Genomic DNA, 22,575 nt, shown 5'->3' on the forward strand with positions numbered 1-22,575 from the left:
GGCTCTCACCTCAGCCTCCCAGGTAGCTGGAAATACAGGTGTGTGCCACCATGCCTGGCTAATTTTTTGTATTTTTTTTAGTAGAGACAGAGTTTTGCCATGATGCCCAAGCTGGTCTCAAACTCCTGGGCTCAAGCGATCCACCCACTGTGGCCTCCCAAAGTGCTGGGATTACAAGTGTGAGCCATTGTGCCCAGCCCAGGTGATTTCTAATACGGCTCATTGGGGGAAAGTGAAAGAGTGTACAAAATGATCCTACTAAGCAAATCAGTGTCATATATGGAATAGTCCCTGAAAACATGTACCATAGTTAAGAATCAAACATTTACCTATCCCAGAAAAAAAGGTTTCATAAGAGGATGAACTGAATGTAGGTATGATGGTATCTATTAACATATACACATTTATACATGTATATATAGTCTGCTTTGTGTGTGTATAAATGTTTTTGTATACAAATTTAGGAACCAACTCCCACTAATCCAAACTTATGAACAGGTAGAACTGCTCTGAAATACAGTGTGGCAATATCTACTAGACATAAGTAAATATAATTTATGATCCAACAATTACACTCTTAGCTACCTAACCAAGAGATATATACATGCATATGTTCAGCAACTCATGTCCATCAACACTAGAATGGATAAAAAATATTACAGCATAAGCATACAGTGAATATTATATAGCAATGAAAAGGAACAGTTATACTCAACATCCTAAGTAAATCTCAAACACATACAGTGAACTGAAAAGCAGCCATACCCGAAGGGGTACATACTATATGATTCCAGTTTTAGAAGTATCAAAAATAGGCAAAATAAATTTATGGTGTTAGAAGTCAGGACAGTGAGGAAGGGTGTTGTGATGAGGGGCACAGAAGTGGCCCTAGGGTGCTCATAACATTTAACTTCTTGATCCAGGTGGTGGTTATGCAGAAATTACAAGAGGCACACTTATAATTTGTGTACTTTTCTACAGCATGTTATAAGCCAATAAAAGTTTAACAAAGGAAAAAGAATCTTAAGACATTCACAGCATAATCAGAAGTCACAATATAAAAACACTTGAAAGAGAAAATAGTATGCTTCTTTGTGTAGAAAGCCCAAAAGAGCCACCTGCTAGTATTAGTGTTAGAAGTGGTCTAAGAAAGTAATGTTCTTTGCTAGAAAAAAAGAAAAAAAAAAAATTGTATCTTAGGGAGGCCAGGGTGGAAGGGTCACTTGAGGCCAGGAGTTCAAGACCATCCTGGGGAACATAGCAAGACCCCATCTCTAGCAAAAAAAAAAAAAAAAAAAAAAGTAAAAATAAGCTGTGTGTGGTGGTGTGTGCCTGTAATCCCAGCTACTTGGGAGGCTGAGGTGGGAGGACTACTTGAGCTCAAGAGTTCGAGGCTGCAGTGAGCTATGCACTCCAGCCTGGCAACAATGAGACACTGTCTCTCAAAAAAACAGTACATATATGATATGGTTTGGTTGCGTCCCCACCCAATCTCATCTTGTGTGTTGTGGGAGAGACCCAGTGGGAGGTAACTGAATCATGGGGGAAGGTCTTTCCCATGCTATTCTCATGATAGTGAATAAGTCTCATGAGATCTGATGGTTTTATAAAGAGGAGGTTCCCTGCACAAGTTCTCTCTCTTTGCCTGCTGCCATCCATGTAAGACGTGACTTGCTCCTCCTTGACTTCCACCATGACTGTGAGGTCTCTCCAGCCATGTGGAACTGTAAGTCCATCCAACCTCTTTTTCGGTACAAATTATCCAGTCTCGGGTATGTCTTTATCAGAAGCATGAATATGGACTAATACAGTAAATAGGTACCAGAAGTGGGGAGCTGCTGAAAAGATACCCAAAAATGTGGAAGCGACTTTGGAACTGGGTAACAGGCAGAGGTTGGAACAGTTTGGAGGGCTCAGAAGAAGACAGGAAAATGTGGGAAAGTTTGGAACTCCCTAGAGACTTGTTGAATGGCTTTGCCCAAAATGCTGATAGCAATATGGACAACAATGTCCAGGCTGAGGTGATCTCAGATGGAATTGAGGAACTTGTTGGGAACTGGAGCAAAGGTGACTCTTGTTAGGTTTTAGCAAAAAGACTGGTGGCATTTTGCCCCTGCCCTAGAGATTTGTGAAACTTTGAACTTGAGAGAGATGATTTAAGTATCTGGTGGAAGAAATTTCTAAGCAGCAAAGCATTCAAGAGGTAACTTGGGTGTTGTTAAAGGCATTCATTTTTATAAGGGAAGTAGAGCATAAAAGTTTGGAAAATTTGCAGCCTGATGACACAATAGAAAAGAAAACCCCATTTTCTGAGGAGAAATTCAAGCTGGCTGCAGAAATTTGCATAAGTAACTAGAAGCCAAATGTTAACCCTCAAGACAATGGGGAAAATGTCTCCAGGGCATGCCAGAAGTCTTCATGGCAACCCCTCTCATCATAGGCCCGGAGGCCTAGAAGAAAAAAGTGGTTTCATGGGCCAGGCCCAGGGTCCCCATGCTGTGTGCAGCTTAGAGACTTGGTGCCCTGTGTCCCAGGTGCTCCAGCCATGGCTGAAAGGGGTCAATGTAGAGCTCGTTTGTGGCCTCAGAGGCTTCAGGTGCCTCAGGCCTTGGCAGCTTCCATGTGGTGTTGAGCCTGCTAGTGCACAGAAGTCAAGAATTGGGGTTTGGGAACCTCTGCCTAGATTTCAGAGGATGTATGGAAATACCTGGGTGCCTAGGCAGAGGTCTGCTGCAGGAGCGGGGCTGTCATGGAGAACCTCTGCTAGGGCAGTGTGGAAGGGAAATGTGGGGTCAGAGCCCCCACACAGAGTCCCTACTGGGGCACCACCAAGTGGAGCTGTGAGAAGAGGGCCGCTGTCCTCCAAAACTCAGAATGGTAGATCCACTGACAGCTTGTATCATGTGCCTGCAAAAGCCACAGACACTCAATGCCCGCCCATGAAAGCAGCCAGGAGGGAGGCTGTGCCCTGCAAAGCCACAGGGGCGGAGCTGCTCAAGACCATGGGAACCCACCTCTTGCATCAGCGTGACCTGGATGTAAGACATGGAGTCAAAGGAGATCGTTTTAGAGCTTTAAGAGTTGACTGCCCTACTGGATTTCAGACTTGCATGGGACCTGTAGCCCCTTTGTTTTGGCCTTTTTCTCCCATTTGGAATGGCTGTATTTATCCAGTGCCTGTACCCCCATTATATCTAGGAAGTAGCTAACTTGCTTTTTATTTTACAGGCTCACAGGCAGAAGGGACTTGCCTTGTCTCAGATGAGACTTTGGACTGTGGACTTCTGAGTTAATGCTGAAATGAGTGAAGTCTTTGGGGGACTGTTGGGAAGGCATGACTGGTTTTGAAATGTGAGGAGATGAGATTTGGGAGGGGCCAGGGGCACAATGATATGGTTTGGCTTTGTCCCCACCCAAATCTCATCTTGAATTCCCACATGTTGTAGGAGGGACCCAGTGGGAGGTACTGAATCATCAGTGCAGGTCTTTCCCATGCTGTTCTTCTGATAGTGAATAAGTCTCACAAGATCTGATGGTTTTATAAAGAGGAGTTCCCCTGCACAAGTTTTCTCTCCTTGCCTGCTGCCATCCATGTAAGACGTGACTTGCTTCTCCTTGCCTTCCACCATGATTTTGAGGCCTCTCCAGCCATGTGGAACTGTAAGTCCATCCAACCTCTTTTTCTGTATAAATTACCCAGTCTCAGGTATGTCTTTATCAGCAGCGTGAATATGGACTAATTATATCTATCTATCTATATAAAATATGTATATATTATATAAAGTGTGTGTATATATATACACACATACACACACATACTTTAAAGCAGACTGCAAGATATAAATATAGTAAGATATATATCTATAGTAAGATATATATAGTATATATAGTGCGTGTGTGCGTGTGTGTGTGTGTGTGTATATATATAACTTGCAGAGTCTGCTTTAAAACAAAGTATATAATTATAGCATAAATGTTAAAAGTTGGTAATGGCTCTCTCCAAAACAAATTAGCTAATCAAATATATTCAAAGAAATGGAAAAGTGATTTGTGAAACTGTTTTAGTGATGGTTCCTTGACACTGTAAAACCAATTCCTTTAAAAAAAAAAGAAAATTTCAAGAAAGCTGAAAAGTTGGTGAACCTGTGTTTTGTAGCTAGAAATGGCAATCGTAGTGATAGAAGTATATCATTCAGTTGGCATATAATTTGTCTGAAAACCAAATTAGAACTGTGATTTTAATCACTTGTGTTTTAAGTTTCTGTCTCACTTACTCGACTGGTCATTTGAGTTACTCACAGGGCATAGCATAGTACCAGCATGAAGCATGGACTGAAAAGGAAGGGAACTGATAAGTAGTACTAATAAGAAACAGTAAATAGGAAACAGATGATTTTAATAAAGTAAAGCTTTTGTAATAAATTCATTTTCAAGGACAATATGATATTACTCACAAGAATTAACTGCTTTTAGGCCAGGTGCGGTGGCTCACGCCTGTAATCCCAGCACTTTGGGAGGCCGAGGTGGGTGGATCACCTGAGTTGGGGTTTGAAACCATCCTGGCCAACATGCAGAAACCCTGTCTCTGTTTAAAAAATACAAAATTAGCTGGGCATGGTGGATGCCTGCAGCACGCCTGTAATCCCAGCCACGTGGGAGGGTGAGGCAGGAGAATCGCTTGAACCTGGGAGGTGGAGGTTGCAGTGAGCCGAAATCGTGCCATTGCACTCCAGCCTGGGCAACAAGAGCAAAACTCCGTCTCAAAAAAAAAAAAAAAAAAAAAAAAAGGAGTTAACTGCTTTTACAAACTGCTACCTAATCTAACACTAAATTTACCCATAGATTTGATTAAAATATTTGTTTCAAACTCACACCAATTTATATCTTTGCATCACAACCTCTTGGAACTGGATAATTCTAGAATAGTAATTCTCAAAGTGTGCTCTGCAGAGACCCCTGTGAGACTCCTTTCAGAGAGTCTGTGAAGTCAAACTATTTTAATAATAATTCAAAGAAGTTATTTGCCTTTTTCACTGTGGTGACATCTGCATTAATGGCATAAAAGCAATGGTGGGTAAAACTTCTGGAATGATAGTGAAAAGGCAGTGACACCAAACCCACTAGTGGTCACTGTATTCTTTACCTGCCATGAACTCACAGGAAAAAAAAAAAAGCCAATTTACTGAAGAATGTCCTTGTAAAGCAGTAAAAATCATTAAATTTACCACATCTTGACTCAAGTACACATTTAAAAAATTCTCTATATAAAAAGTGGGAAGTACATATAAAGCACTTCTGTTGCATACCAATATACAGAGGTTGCCTAGAGAAAACGCACTTCTGTGACTGACTTGTAAGGTGAATAAGCTGTTTTTTTTTTTTTTTTTTTTCCTGTGGACTACTATTCAGATATGAAAGAATGACAGAAAGAAACTATGGAGATTCAGGTTTGGGGAATGAGATAGACATTTTCTCAAGATTGAATAAAATGAGGCTATCAATTAAAAAAAAGACAGTATTTGTTACCAATTACAAAATTTGACCTTTAAAATGAAAATCAGAATTTTGGACAACCTTATCTGGTATATCTGACAGCTTCCCAATACTTTTCTGATGACACTGGGGATGTTAATAAATGTGAATTTTACTCACTGTATAATAATAAAATGGATCAATATTTGCAAGATCTTCATAACTCTGTAAACTAATATCTCCAAAATGACTAATGAATGCACAGTGTTACAAAATCATGGATAGGTTAAAGATCCATTCAAAGTGCAGGACAGACCAATGGATTTTCATGTAACAAAATACAAAAAGTTCACCGATATGTATTAGATCCCACACTGCATCTAACATTTAAGAAACCATCAGTTGTCAAGTTTTGGTCTAGAAACAAAGAATAGCCACAATTATCTAAAAAGGCTATTACAATGTTCCTCTTTTTTCCAAACACATTATCTGTGAATGGCCAAATTTTCATCCTGTAGTTCAACTAAAACAACATACTACAGTAGATTGAATACAGAAACAGATATGAGACTTCTGTTGTGTTCTGTAATACATATATTCTATATGTTCTATACATATATTTGGAACTTAATATTTAGAACTTAACAAACTGCATGTTTTATTAACTAGAATTATTTGGTACACAGTTTAAAAGAAAGAAATGGTGATATAAGGCAACATCAAAGATTTAATGATTCTGTATGTTTGAAATGTTCTATATATATATCAGTTTCTATATATATATCAGTTATATATATAAAAGTTTTTTGTTTGTTCTGTTTTGTTTTAGAGACAGGTCTTACTATGTTGCCCAGGCTGGTCTCAAACTCCTGGGCTCAGGCGATCCTCCTGTCTCAGCCTCCCAAAGTGCTGGAATTACAGGGATGAGACACCACGCCCCACCACTGTTTGTTTTTTATTTTTTGAGACAGGGTTTCACTCTGCTACCCAGGCTGGAGTGCTGTGGCACAATCATAAATCACTGCAACCTCAAACTCCCAGGCTTAAGGAGTTCTCCCACCTCAGCCACTGGAATAGCTGGTATTACAGGTGCACACCACCACCCCCAGCTAAAATTTAAAAAAAACATTTTTTTTTTAGAGACAGGGTCTGGCTTTGTTGCCCAGGCTGGTCTCAAATTCTTGGGCTCCAGCAATCCTCCCACCTTGGCTTCCCAAAGTGCTGAGATTACAGGCTTGAGCCATCATGCCTGGCCTATATCAGTTTGTTTTTTTAAAGAATCACTTGTTTGGCTATATAGCCTTCCCACTAGGCTTAATTACCCTTTTGATCATAAAATTTACATAAAAGGAGTCTATACTTTTACTTGAGAATTGAAAGATACTGACTTTTGAAAAATGGCCATGTACCTAGTATGTGACAGACATGAGGAAACTTAGGACACTCTATATATTCAGGGAATGTTTATGACTTAAAAATTATCTCAGCATACTAGATGGGAAACAATGAAGGCCCTTGAAGACACAAAGAGTATTTCTAAGTTTTTTTGTGACAAAACCAAGCAGGTAAGATCACTTTGTGCATTTTAACTTGACTTTAATTCATACTTACTTCTCTGACTTCCACAAGATGGTCTGGAGGTAAATTAGTTCTTTTGCTCACTGATTGCAGTTTGGAATGTCCAACATTAAAAAAAGAAATGGCATTTTGACTTGGTCTCCTCTGCGATATAGGAGAATTACCACTAGATGCAAGTGAGAAGCTCCGTGACTTCAGAGGAGGATTATTCTGTTAGACAAAGAAAATCATTCCTTTGTTTTCTTCTTTAATTTAGGATTTCTAACCATCAAACTACCATACACTTAAGATTTACAAATGAGCAGCGTTTAAAATTAAATTAACTTCAGAATTGACTATAAGAACATTTCCAAAGATGATAAAATCTGAGATACTCAAAGTTTAAGCATTTTACATATCCCAAAGTAAACTGATAATTTATTTAGAAAATTATTTTCCAGCTTTGTGCTGTCAAAAAATATTCTTTCACATTTTATAAATATTATAATAACAAAAAGTTTCTAATTTCAGATTTTTAAACACCATGAATTTTTCTTTTTTCTTTTTGAGACTGAGTCTCACTCTGTCGCCCAGGCTGGAGTGCAGTGGCATGATCTCGGCTCACTGCAACCTCCGCTTCACAGATTCATGCGATTCCCCTGCCTTAGCCTCCTGAGTAGCTGGGATTACAGGCATGCACCACCATGCCCAGCTAATTTTTATATGTTTAGTAGAGACAGGCTTTTGCCATGCTGGCCAGGCTGGTCTTGAACTCCTGATCTCAGGTGATCTGCCCACTTCAGCTTCCCGAAGTGCTGGGATTATAGGCGTGAGCCACTGCGCCCGGCCTTAAACACCATGATTAACACAAAAAATGCACTCAGCAATATAATACATTTCCTAATGTAACATGCCAAGTATCCTTTGATACGAACTAGTACTTTCTTACTGACAATGACTAGAACCTTGCAGTATGAGAAAAGCTGTTGTGTTGGATTTCCTGAAGACTAGGTTTTAGGCCGAAATTACAAACAGTTTTTAAAAATTCACTTCTGGGGGAAACCACCAGGAAGAATGATTAAAAAAAAATAGTAAAAGACAAGTTATCACCCAGGTATGAAATCCTTTAAATATGCTGCCCATATATTACTTTTTAGACATCTCTAACCTCAGATTTCAAGTAATGAGATTCTCCTTTCACCTTGAAAAATATTTTTAAAAACACTCCAAAGAAGATATAGAAATGACTAACCAATAAGCACATGAAAGGTGCTCAACATGATTAGTCATTACTAAAATGAAATCAAAACCACAATAAGATTCCACTTCATATCCACTAAGATAACCATAATAATTTTTTTAAAGGACAATAACAAGTGTTGGCAAGGATGTACAGAAATTAGAACTCTCATATATTGTTGATGGGAATGTAAAAAAGTGTGGCCGCTTTGGAAAACAGTTTGGCAGTTCCTCAAAAAGTTAAACAGAACTATCACATGATCCAGCAATTCTGCTCCCAGACCCTAGAGAAATGAAATCATATGTTCACATAAAAACTTGAACACTTATAATGCCATTCATTAAAATAATGAATGTTTTCATTATGAAAACTTGAAAGTGTTCATGGAAGCATTATTCATAATGCCTATAAAATGAAAATAATCCAATGTCCACCAATTGATGGATAAAAAAAGTAGTATATCTATACAATAAAATATTACTCAGTCTTAAAAAAGGAATAAAGGAATAAAGTACTGATACATGCAACACATGGATGAACCTTAAAAACAATGAAAGACACCAGATACAACAAACCCCATATTATATGGTTCAATTTACATAAAATGCCCAGAATAGACAAATCCATGGAATAGAAAATAGAGTTTGCTAGGGGATTGGGAAGGAGAGAACCGGGAGTGACTGCTAGTGGCTCCGGATTTTTTTTTTTTTTTTTTTTTTGTGAGAGGGATGACAATGTTCTAAAATTAGAAAGCTGCAATGCGGCCAGGTGCGGTGGCTCACACCTGTAATTCCAGCACTTTGGGAAGCCAAGGTGGGCAGATCACTTGAGGTCAGGAGTTTGAGGCCAGCCTGGCCAAGATTTTTAGTAAAGAAACAACTTTTTTAGTAAAGAAACCTGTCTTTACTAAAAGTACAAAAATAAGCTGGGTGTGGTGGTGTGTGCCTGTAGTCCCAGCTACTTGGGAGGCCGAGACCGGAAAATCACTTGAACCCGGGAGGCGGAGGTTGCAGAGAGACAAGATTGCACCACTGCACTCTAGCCTGGGCCACAGAGAGAGACTCCGTCTCAAAAAAAAAAGAAAGTTACAATGGTTGAACCACCTTGTGAATATACTAAAAACCACGGCATTATATGTATATACTTTAAAAGGGTGAATTTTACAGTATGTGAATAGTATCTCAATCTTAAAAGGCAAAAAATAAAAAATATTCCTTCCTCATTTTTGTGTATTAATATTGTATATAAATCTACATACCTTTCCAATAGCTTCAGTATGATGTTGCGTACATATCTGAAGTCTGCTAACCCAGTGCTGTCGCTCTTTTGCATCTGTAGCTGTTAAAAGAATGTAAAAGTTATTTTATATTTATTTATTTTGGAACACAATTAATCGCCTACAGTATGAAGATCAGATCACTGAAAAGCAGATACTGGACTTACTCTCACTACAGCAAACTTCCCTGACTGGAGGGAGGCAGGAAAGAGGCCAAAGCACCAACCTTGTTAGGGAACACAGTAGCTGGATGTAGTTACTTCATTAAAAGGATAAATTACATGCAGTGAGGTGAGGATGAGAGACTGACATGTTGTAACTCATAAAAATAGGTTCTTATTTAAAGAAATAACCCCTTAATTATTTGATGTATAATCAATACTTTCAGATCTGCAGGAGCACGCTCACTTAGGATTACCATGATACTTTGTGTATTTATTAAATAAAAAACTTCTACACAAATTAAATTTATCTTAACAGAAGTTATATGCTATTTTAATGAATGACATTATAATAAATCCCAATAATGTACATTAGTTACTGAAAACTGCAAAAAGGGCATGTAAACTAAACCATGTAAAGGGGTGAAATACATAAAAAATATCATTTAAAGTCTATGTTTCTAGATTTTCAGTAATCAGAGTTTCATCTACACAGTTTTTTAGAGGGGCCAGCCCTAAACAAACACACATTGTCCCACTTGAAAACAGTTATTACAAAAGATTTCATAAATTCTCAAAGCAGTTCCAAGGTTCAGAATACTGTATTTACATCACTGATGACAGTAGTTTCTATTTCCAAAGCCCATATGAAAGCATGTAAGACACCAACTTCTCAAAAAAAGAAGAAAATCACAGTATTAATTCTCATATTTTGGTCATACCTCTGAGTTTATATTGCTCCCCACTGGCAGCGTTTACAGTGAAGGTGTGAGAATCCTCATCACTGGGTGATATTACAGCTCCTGCAAGCTGCAAAGTTCCTCTAGGTTTCTGATTTCTAGACTGTTCATTCACAAAGTACTCCAACAGCCCAGCTTCATTGTTTAAAACAAAAAACCTGTAATGATTTTTTTAAATCCATAATTTGCAAACATTTTCCCTCAGCAAACTAAAGCAAAGCAAACTTCAATCACTTACACATTTCAGGGTTTTGCTCTTAAAAATAAAATTTAAAAGCATTTCAAGAGGCACCTGGAAACACTACACTGAATTTTCTAGCAGTGAAGACTACTAAAAATTGAATTAGTTAGGCCGGGCTCAGTGGCTCACACCTGTAATCCCAGCACTTTGGAAGGCAGAGGCAAGCGGATCACCTGAGGTCAGGAGTTCGAGATCAGCCTGGCCAACGTGGTGAAACCCCATCTCTACTAAAAATACAAAATTAGCCAGGCGTGGTGGTGCATGCCTGTAATCCCAGCTACTCAGGAGGCTGAGGCAGGAAAATTGCTTGAATCTGGGAGGTAGGGGTTGCAGTACACTGAGATCGAGCCACTGCACTCCAGCCTGGGCAAAAAGAGCAAAACTCCGTCTCAAAAAAAAAAAAAAGTTGAATGAGGTTAATAAAAGACATAAACCCTTCAGCTGAGGGAGAGGCATTTATTAAGTAAGAGGCCTATCAGTTAATGCACGAAAGGAAGCAAAGATACCGTATCCTTTCAGAGACAGATTTTTCCCCAGAATTCATTAACAGAGGGTAAACTGCCAAAGGACAAATGGTAGTGAAAATTTTTATTTAAAATTCACCGGAAAGAAATCAAAATAGGAGCTCTGAGGTTAAGGCAAGATATACTAGGCAAGATACGCACTGTGATTTAAGATTTAATCAGTGAAATGTACAACAAGAATAACAGGGTAAAAAAGATTTTGTGAATGTATCATTAAATAAGTCAAAAATAAAGATTACTTCTCCTGTTTAAAAATGAGAAAGCTGCAATTGGAGATGCTGAAACATAAGGACCTTGAAACTAAATGATGAAATGTTGATACACTCTAGGAAAGAATTTGATGAAATACTAATACACTTTGGAAAAAAAATTCTGATTTGGTTCTAGATTAACTACTTTCAAAAATACATTTCAGAAATTCCGATTTAAGTAGTGTAATAATTTTTTTTTTTTTTTTTGAGATGGAGTCACGCTCTGTTGCCCAGGCTGGAGTGCAGTGGCGCCCCCTTGGCTCACTGCAACCTCTGCCTTCCAGGTTCAAGCGATTCTTGTGCCTCAGCTCCCAAGTACCTGGGATTACAGGCGCCCACCACCATGCCCAGCTAATTTTTGTATTTTTCGTAGAGATGGAGTTTTGCCATGTTGGTCAGACTGATCTCGAACTCCTGACCTCAGGTGATCCGCCCGCCTCGGCCTCCCAAAGTGCTTGGATTACAGGCGTGAGTCACCTCATCTGGCCCTTTTTAAAAAGGAACTCTAGGCCGGACGCGGTGGCACATACCTGTAATCCCAGCACTTTGGGAGGCCAAGGCGGGTGGACTGCCTGAGCTCAGGAGTTTGAGACCAGGCTGGGCAACACGGTGAAACCCCGTCTCTACTAAAATACAAAAAACTAGCTGGGCGAGGTGGCGTGCACCTGCAATCCCAGCTATTTGGGAGGCTGAGACAGGAGAATCACATGAACCCTGGAGGCAGAGGTTGCGGTGAGCTGAGATCGCACCACTACACTGCAGCCTAGGTGACAGAGTGAGACTCCATCTCAAAAAAAAAAGTAACTCTAAAAAGGGTTGGATGAGTTGAGATCGCTTGAATCCAGGAGTTTGAGACCAGTCTGGCCAACATGGCAAAACCCTGTCTTTACAAAAAAAAATACAAAAATTAGCTGGGTGTGGTGGTGCATGCCTGTAGTTCTAGCTACTTAGGAGGCTGGGGCAGGAGGATGATTTCAGCCCGAGGTAGAGGTTACATTGAGCTGAGATCATGCCACTATACTCCAGCCTGGGCAACAGAGCAAGACCCTGTCTCAAAAATAATTAATTAATTAATAAATATAAAATAAAAAGTAACTCTAAAAAGTTTTAAACTTTTAAAATTCATGTTGGGTGGCCAGGCGTGGTGGCTCACACCTGTGATCCCTGCACTTTGGGAGGCCAAGACGGGTAGATCACCTGAGGTTAGGAATTTGAGACCAGCCTGACCAACATGGTGAAACCCCGTCTCTACTAAAAATACAAACATTAGCTGGCTGTGGTGGCTCATGCCTGTAATTCCAGCTACTCAGGAGGCTGAGACAGGAGAATCACTTGAACCCCGGAGGCAGAGGTTGCAGTGAGCTGAGATCATGCCACTGCACTCCAGCTGGGTGACAGAGCAAGACTCCGTCTCAAAAAAAAAAAAAAATTCATGTTTGGGTTTGGAGAAGTCTGGCATTCTATGTTAGCCTGTTCTATAATAGAACTTGGTAGACAATTTGATCCCGTTTAATACGCCTGCCCCACAACTACCAATTCTACAAAGTATTTGAGATAGCTGGTTTTCCTGCTTCTTGACAGCTTGTGTGACCCTTGGCTGGTTACTTAACCTCTCCAAGATCCCAGTGAAGCTGTGAATCTGGCACAAGATGGGAACCTAACATAAATGTGTTTGCTGCCTCCAAACCCCTATTTCTCTTCCCCTAAGAACCTAACTTCTGCAAGTATAAAATGCCCAAGCCAGGTGAACAAGTGATTCTAATCCTCATTTAATAGTAACATCTGAGGCATTTAGAGGTTGCTACTTGGACAGATGTCAACTTTTCCCATCCTCTAAGAAGAGGTCACCAAACTTTCAGAAACTGTGGGAAATCCTTCTCTAAAAGGTTCCTCAGCTATGTCTGTCTAAAGTAATATCGAAATATAAAATTATCGGGCCCTATTTCTGGTCTCTTAGGAGAGACTGATGTGACACAAATAATCACACTTACCTGTATTGCCACCCAGTGACAAGGTTGGTATACTTCATTAAATAGCCATACACATTTTCCATGTGATCACTGTTTCAAAACGAAAAAGCCAAAGTTAGTAAAAATTAGAAGAAATCCCAAGAAGATAATGGTACAATTTTCAAAATAGCTGCAGATACATATATGCTCTATAAATGCCTCAAATTTTATTCAGAAGTAAAATGTACAGGTCAACAGAGGCATTTAATCTCCCAAATTTCATATCTATAGGACTTCATCAATTTCCTCAAAACAAGTACAATACCTCATAAATTATATATTATTATAAATATTCCAAATGTAAAATCATTATACAAATATAAAATTACATAAAGATAAAACAAATATACTATAAGTATTATAGTATAAATGGGGTGGTTGGGCACAGTGGCTCGAACCTGTGATCCCAGCACTTTGGGAGGCCAAGGCAGGAGGAACACTTGAAGTCAGGAGTTTGAGACCAGCCTGGTCAACATGGCGAAATGCCATCTCTACTAAAAATACAAAAATTAGCCAGGCATGGTGGTGTGTGCTTGTAGTCCCAGCTACCTGGGAGGTTGAGGCAGGAGAATCACTTGAACCCAGGAGATGGAGGTTGCACTGAGCTGAGATCTCACCACTGCACTCCAGCCTGGGCAACAGAGTGAGACTCCGTCTCGGAAAAAAAAAAAAAAAAAAAAAAAGGGCTGAGTGCAGTGGCTCACGCATGTAATCCCAACACTTTGGGAGATCAAGATAGGAGGATCACTTCAGCCCAGGAGTTCGAAACCAGCCTGGGCAACATAATGCGACCCTGTCTCTCTTTATTAAATACATATAATACATAAGAATAATAAATAAAGCCCACAACTTGAGGAAAGAATTCTTCTCTAGAAATACAGCCACTTGGGTTTCTGCTAGAGTTCTTATACTTCCGGCCCAGGTCACAATCAAGTTATTTATTTCAGTTATTTTGAGAAGCATTGCTTAGAAAAGCAGAAAGCTATATTTTTTGTTTGGCTCCCCTATCTTCCCCAGGCTTCAGGCTTAAGCAGCCCTTTGGGGCCATTGAAAACCAATGCCCCAGACTCTGTCTCAAAAAAATTCCCTAAAGAGTTCCTCCTCTGTTTTAGGTACTCAGTACACAGCTCAGCTTCCCGAAAAACTTATTCTTGGCTGGGCATGGTAGCTCACGCCTGTAATCCCAGCACTTTTAGAGGCCGGGGCAGGTGGATCACCTGAGGTCAGGAGTTTGAGACCAGCCTGGCCAACATGGTGAAACCCCGTCTCAACTAAAAATACAAAACATTTGCCAGGCGTGGTGGCACGCGCCTGTAATCCCAGCTTGTGAGGCTGAGGCAGGAGAATCGCTTGAACTTGGGAGGCAGAGGTCACAGTGAGCCAAGACTGCACCACTGCACTCCAACCCGGGTGGCAGAGTGAGACTCCATCATAAACAAAAACAAAAACAAAAAAACAGAAAAACTTACTCTTTCTCCATTCTCTCCAGTTGCTCTATAATCTGAATATTTGCTTACATTCTGCATCAATCCATAACAGGTTTGAGGTAGTATACAACCAAAATATTTTCTCAAAGTGCCAAGATATTTCATAATTCACCATTTTGGGAATTACTCCTTAATCTAGGTTCTCTACACCAAGCTTTCATTACTACATAAATGTCAAGTCATAGCCATTAGCATGTAATAAACAATATCACAACTGAATTACAGTTCAATTCCTCTGGTTTTAAGACTGTATATATTCTTCAAATGTATGTGAACTATGGGGCAAAACTTTCTTAAAACCTATATATACTTATCTATACCTGAGAAAAACAAAATTTTTATTTCAAAGCAATAAATAAAATACATCATCTTTATTTAGTCACTACTCTCATATTACTGAAGGTACTCCCCATTTTGGTCATATCTAATTATCCATATCAGTCATTTAACAGCTCGTGACCCTCCTACCTCAGCATCTGAGTAGCTGCAAGTATACGAAAATACGACCATGCCCAGTTAATTTTTAATTTTTTTTTTTGTGGGGATGGGGGTCTCACTATGTTGCCTAGGCTGCCCTCAAACTCCTGGGCTCAAGTGATCTTTCCACTTTGGCTTCCCAAAGTGTTGGGATTACAGGCATGAGCCACAAATTTTTAAAAGTGTACAATTTCAGTAACATCAATCACTAAAAAGATCCCACGTGTATTTTTTTTTTTTTAATTGCGACAGAGTCTCGCTCTTTTGCCTAGGCTGGAGTGCAGTGGCGTGATCTCAGCTCACTGCAACCTTTGCCTCTGGGGCTCACGCGATTCTTCTGCCTCTGCCTGCCAAGTAGCTGAGACTACAGGCACCCGCTACCATGCCCAGCTAATTTTTGTATTTTTAGTAGAGATGAGGTTTTGCCATGTTGGCCAGGCTGGTCTCAAACTCCTAGCCTCAAGTGAACAGCCTGCCTCAGCCTCCCAAAGTGCTGGGATTACAGGTATGAGCCACTGCACCTGGCTCTAAGTATATCTGCATATTTCACATCATAGTAATGTTCTGTTTAATTTTCTAATGTTATTAATATTTTGTTGACTCATATTTCTAAAGAGTTAGCTTTCTGAAAAAAACAAAACAAAACTATAAGGATATTGACATGGTTTATTTGGTAGTAGCATAAAGTCAGTTTCAAAAGAACCAGAAATTCAAATAAGTAAACTACTGGCCTGTCTTTATTATATAAAACAGCTGTCTCCAGGTTACAAAGAACCAACTTGAAAACATCCTATTCTTTGGAACAGCTGGTTGCAATGTCCCTCCCTCATTCTTCCCCTTTTCCATGTATCCCAAGAAATAGCCACTATTGAAGGCAACCAGCTGGTGTGGAACAACTGTGCCATCTGGTGGTCAGCATAAAAAGTGCTCCGTGACTGAACATCTGGTTCACACTTTCTTACACTGTCTTATAATTGAGTTACTATACAGTACCTCTAAGTCTCATGCTTTATTCCTATCTAAAATGTATGAATTTTCAGGGCCTGGTGTAGTGCCTCATGCCTGTAATCTCAACATTTGGGAGGCCAAGGTGGGACAATTCCTTGAGTCCAGGAGTTTGAGACCAGCCTGGGCAACATAGGGAGACCCACCCCATCTCTAAAAACAGTAAATAAAATAAAATGTGCAAATTTTTATAGAATATTTTTAATGTGTGTCTGTTAATATGAATAAAATCTAGCTACTGAAGTGGGAACATACCACATATCTGATTATATTATACTATTTTGTGTTCTATAAAATAGAAGTGATGGTCCAAAACAGACTAATACACTAAAAAATAAGCTATGAGAAAGTTAATTTCTTCTTCAGTCCTCCAAAAACTTCACTGCTCAAGAAACTGGGTATATTTCTGATCTTTTAAACTTGTTAACATTTAATTGGGATTAGTAGTGAAAGCTGATAGTCTATAAAAATAACTGATTAAACTTTGCCAAGTGGCTTTATCATATTGTGTTTAGTTTGATACTCATTTTCTCTTAAATATCTTAATAATAACTCCTTCAATTCTTTAACCTCCATTACTATAACATACATATTTCTTTTTTTTTGAGATGGGAGTCTCGCTCTGTCGTCCAGACTGGAAAGCAGTGGTACGATCTTGGCTCACTACAACCTCCACCTGCTAGGTTCAAGTGATTCTCTTGCCTCAGCCTCCCAAGTAGCTGGGATTACAGTTACATGTGTGTCACCATGCCTGGCTACTTTTTCTATTTGTAGTAGAGACGGGGTTTCACCATGTTGGTCAGGCTGGTCTCGAACTCCTGACCTCGTGATCCGCCTGCCTCGGCCTCCCAAAGTGCTGGGATTACAGGCGTGAGCCACCGTGCCCGGCAACATACTTATTTCTTAATCTTTCTTAATCAGACTTAAGATATATAAAAGTTTTTAAAATTAAGCTACCTTTTAAACAGTTTCAAATCCTTTCAACTCAAAACAATTACTCAATATCTACTAAAGCACAGCACTCTGAAAAACCATTGAAAAGCATAAGAAAATCAAAAACACAATAACTAATAACTCTCCATCTTAAATCTATAATCTAATCTAAGAGAAATATATCTCCTTGAAGAAAAAGACAGTAACATGGGTTCCTGCTACTGGAAAAGACACACAATGGGACTACATTTGCAGCTGCCATACAAATAGAAAAGGCATTAAACAAATACACAGGATTCAGTAGTGAGTGAGAAGGCTGAAATGACTAGATTTGATGACTGATTAGATGTGAAGTGAGACAGAAAGAATGAAAGTGAGAGAGAAAGGACAAGGGCAACACTCAGATTTCCAGCTGGAACAACTGGGTGGATAACTAATGCCTTCACTGAGATAGGGATCACAGAGAAGTTTTGGATTTGTTCCAATTTAACATGTTAAATTTAATGAACCTGCAGGACTATACAGGGAGATACCCGGTAAGGCAGCATGATTAGGGCTTGCTAGTCATCAGCATATAAGCATGTAACTGGTATTTGAAGTTACAGCAGTAAATAAGGTCACCCAGGAAGTATTACGAAATGGCAAGAGATGGCACAGGGTCTAAGAGAGATCCCTAAGGAAAAGTTTTAAGGGCAAGGGGAATACAGAGAAGAAATCAGGAGCAACTGACTAGTGGAAAGAAAACTAGGAGTATGAAAAGACAGAAACCAGAGAAAGTGTTTCAAGATAAGTCTGTGGTCAAGAATATTCAGTGGACAGGTGCCTTGGCTCACACCTGTAATCCTAGCACTTTGGGAGGATCACTTGAGCCAGGAGTTTGAGACCAGCCTGGGCATCACAGTGAGATCCTGTCTCTACAAAAAAAATTAAAAATTAGCCAGGCAGGGTGGCACACACCTGTAATCACAGCAACTCAGGACACTGAGATGGGAGGATTGCTTGAGCCCAGGAAGTGGAGGCTGCAGTGAGCTGCAATCGTGCCAATGCACTCCAGCCTGGGAAACAGAGCAAGACCCTGTCTCAGGCTGGGCACGGTGGCTCATGCTTATAATCCCAGCACTTTGGGAGGCTGAGATGGGTGGGTCACTTGAGGTCAGGAGTTCAAGACCAGCCTAGCCAACATGGTGAAACCTTGTCTCTACTAAAAATACAAAAATTAGCTGGGCATGGTGGTGCATGCCTATAGTCCCAGCTACTTGGGAGGCTGAGGCAGGAGAGTCGCTTGAACCTGGGAGGCGGAGGTTGCACTGAGCCAAGATCCTGCCACTGTACTCCAGGCTGGGCGTCAGATTAAGACCGTCTCAAAAAAAAAAAAAAAAAAGAAAAGTTCAGTGCTACTGATAAAGTAACATATGACAAAGACTGAGAAGACTCATTAGACTTACAACCAAGAGGTAACAGTTTAATGGAATGATGAGGGCAGAGCCAGCTGGAAGTGACATGAGAGGTTGACAATAATGTCAAGAGGTTCTCCATCTTGTAGACAACAGAGCTACGGGATTTCTCAGGCTCCACAGTCATATGATCCAATTCCTCATAATCTCTCTCTATATATATCTACCTATTGGTTCTATTTTCCTAGAAAAGCCAAATAGCGATACCTTAAGATATTTAACTACAGGCAGGAATTTACCCAAGTTGTAGTCAGTAAATATGAGGCACCAGGCAAATCACATGTCAAAATCCATACTTTCAACTAAGCAAAAAGTATCCTCCCAAAAGGCTTAGCACTTTGGTCCATTCTCTGGATAACAAATAGCATGAAGGGGGGAGTGGCTTGCTTAGCTGAGGAAAAGGCTAATGGCATTAAGAGATATTCCTTGCAACAGCTAGTGTATAGCCTGGGATATAATAAGTGTTTATTTGCTGAATGAATTAAGCAATGGGAAGAAAGAAACAGAATTTTTCTATGAAGCCATGAGGCAATTCTCAGTAGCCTGCCCACCTCCTCCCAAAAAAATTCAACCCGCAGACTATATACTCAAATCGCAAACAAAATAAAGTCTAACTGTATTTTAATCTATGACAAAAAGTATAAAGTCAAGAGAGGGGTCCTCCCTCCTTCCAAGAGTCTTAAAAATGCTAGCACTCTTTGGCCCTAGAATTCTGCTTTTAGGTATCCCATCTACGACAAATGATTAGAAATGTAGACAAAGCCGGAAGCGGTGGCTCACGCCTGTAATCCCAGTACTTTGAGAGGCTTAGGCAGGCAGATCACCTGAGGTCAGGAGTTCGAAACCAGCCTGGCCAACATGTTGGAACCCCATCTCTACCAAAAATATAAGAATTAGCCAGGTGGTGCATGCCTGTAGACCCAGCTACTCGGGAGACTGAGGCATGAGAATCACTTGAACCCAGGAGGCAGAGGTTGTGGTGAGCCAAGATCGCGCCGAGCCAAGATTGTGCCATTGCACTCTAGCTTGGGCAACAAGAGCAAAACTCCATCTCAAAAAAAAAAAAAAAAAAAAAAAAAGATATGTAGTGCAAAAATGTAAGGAAACTAAGAAATCACAGCACATTATTAATAAACCAAATCTTGTCCTCAAGACTTGGTATACTTCTAACTAGATTTTGGAATAATATTTTATAGTTTCCAGTTACATGCCTACAATCATCTTTCTCTTGTTTTCACCAGCATCTATAGCAGACTTCAGATACAGAAAACAAAAACTAGAGTATAGAAATATGTATCAATTTTCCTTTAACCCCTGAAGAGAAAAAAAAAACAGCAGACATTTATGACTTTTTCTTCAAATCAACTCAAAAGAAAAGGTAAAACCTCTAAGACCATGAACATTCATTTATATTTAGGCCAATCTCCTTTTCCCATCCGCAAACAGGCACTTTTCCTTATAATAGTATTGACAGTGGAAGAAACCACAAAATTATTGTGGCCTGACCACAAAAATTATTTCTATACTACACATTTGCAGACTTTTACACATTTACTGAAAAGTATAACTGTTTGCTAATGAGGAAAATAGATTTATCTGTTAATATGGTTAGCTAGCGAGGAGCTCAAAATTTAAAAAAAAAGCAGGCCCATCAAACAGTCTGGTTTGTCTTTCAGTTCCTCTTTTGTTTTGTTCTCTTCTGCCCATTTTAATAAGCAAGTGGCATATTTGCAGATTTGTGAATTTCTCTACGAGCTGACATGAAGAATACAAAAACAATGAAAACATGCACATTTTATAAAGTGTGAATATTCACTATGAAAAAGGAAGGAAAGACCCAGAACTGGGAAATCTATCTTCTCTATAAATGGTAAAGAAAGCTCACATCGTATGAATATAAATTACTCTGGAAACAAGAAAATACAAGGCTAATCTAATAAATTAAGTTCTTAAGTTTAATTTTTCAAAAGGGCCTGTAATCCTAGCACTTCGGGAGGCCGAAGTGGGTGGATCACTTGAGGTCAGGAGTTTGAGACCAGCTTGGCCAACATGGTGAAACCTCATCTCTACTAAAAATACAAAAATCAGCCAGGTGTGGTGGCAAGCGCCTGTGATCCCAGCTACTTGGGAAGCTGAGGCGGGAGAATCGCTTGGACTTGAACCTGGGAGGCAGAGGTTGCAGTGAGCTAAGATCTGCCACCGCACTCCAGCCTGCACAAGAGGGCCAGACTCTGTCTCAAAAAAAATGTTTTTTTTTCAAAAGGTCATCATGAGATTATTTTGTAAATGCCACTGACGCCCTTCCTTTTCCTCATTATTTTGATGATCCTCCTAAAATAAGCCTTAGAATTCATTCTTTCATTGTTTTGGGGGTGCACATTAATTTGGCATTAATAACAGAGTGCTTCAGACATAGTAGAGACTCAAAAATATTTGCTACGTAAGTTAGAACATGAGTAAACCATAAAACCAACCATGTACCAAACTAGTTATTATCAATAATTATTCATTCCTTTTAGTTTATCTACTTTTAATACCTCTATGTAAATATCTATCTAGAAATAAAAGTTCTTCCACTTACTAGCTATGTAACCTTAGCTACATGCAATATATAACTTCATGTAATATACTGTCTAAGTCTATATTGTCATTTAGACTTAGGTTTTCTTCAAGTGTAAAATAGAGATAATAATGCTCTATCTTCTTCCAGAGTTGTGAGGATTAAATGTGATAACAGATGTGAAAACATTCTGGATAATATAAAGACAATTATCTACATTTCCAATACCCCGTATCTCTGAGGACTGGCTAGATAAGACACTTAAACATTCTGGCAACTTTAGCTGGACATACCTAAAACCAGATACATAATTTGACTCCCCAAATCTGTTTTCCCCTCTAGTCTTTATAATCTTGAGTCTATTATATTAACTGTCTAGGCATTTTCTGGCATGAATCCCAATAATCCCCACCTGCTGGTATTCTCACACCCTTGTGTGGGATTTGCTTCTGAAGAACAGTGAAAAGTGATGTGAATCCACCTCAGTGCTTAGGTTATAAAAGACTGTAACTTCTCTCCAGCTAGCACTCTCTAGTCCTCTTACTTCCTCACTCTCAAGAAACAAGCTGCCAAGTTGTAACATGCTCTGTGAAGAAGCCCATGTGGCCAGTGACCAAAGGAGGCCTCTGGCCATCAGCTCATGAGGAACTGAGTTCTTTGTCCAATGGGCCAAAAGGAACTGAACTGCACCAAGAGTCTCACGAATAAGCTAGGAAATGGATCCTTCCCAGTTCAGTCTTAAGAAAGACTCACAGCCAGAAGACCCAGCTAAGCTGCACTGAGATTCCTGACCCAAAGACACTATGAAATAATAAATGCTGCTGTTTTAATATATTAAATTTGGGGGTAATTTGTAATGCAATAGTAGATACAATATCTCACACTGTATTTCAAAATAAATTCCAGATAGATTAAAAAGTTAAATATGAGCCTGGGCAACATCGCAAGATCCTGTCTCTAGAAAAAAATTTTAAAATTAGCTGGGCATGGTGGTGTGCATCTGTAGTCCCAGCTATTCCAGAGGCGGAATAGGAGGATCACTTGAGCCTAGCAGTTCGAGGCTGCAATGAGCTATCATGGAGCCACTACACTCAACCCTGGGAGACAGAGTGAGACCTTGTCTCAAAAAAGAAAAAAAAAAAAAAGTTAAATTGTAAAACTACCAAATTATTTTAAAACTTCATGAAA

The 22,575-nt window shown here is 39.5% G+C and overlaps 1 protein-coding gene across 1 annotated transcript in view; it reads right to left on the minus strand.

Moving 5' to 3' along the window:
* OSBPL11 (oxysterol binding protein like 11) overlaps positions 1 to 22,575 on the minus strand; it is a 71,473-nt gene that overhangs the window by 42,002 nt on the left and 6,896 nt on the right. The window contains exons 2-5 of the mRNA XM_055260236.2: positions 13,454 to 13,522; positions 10,429 to 10,604; positions 9,528 to 9,607; positions 7,084 to 7,260 (exon numbers count right to left, since the gene is read on the minus strand). Of these exons, the coding sequence (XP_055116211.2) occupies positions 7,084 to 7,260; positions 9,528 to 9,607; positions 10,429 to 10,604; positions 13,454 to 13,522 (502 nt within the window). The remainder of the gene's footprint in view (positions 1 to 7,083; positions 7,261 to 9,527; positions 9,608 to 10,428; positions 10,605 to 13,453; positions 13,523 to 22,575) is intronic.

This window comes from Symphalangus syndactylus, chromosome 21 (genome assembly GCF_028878055.3).
Source record: "Symphalangus syndactylus isolate Jambi chromosome 21, NHGRI_mSymSyn1-v2.1_pri, whole genome shotgun sequence".
Classification (NCBI taxonomy): domain Eukaryota; kingdom Metazoa; phylum Chordata; class Mammalia; order Primates; family Hylobatidae; genus Symphalangus; species Symphalangus syndactylus.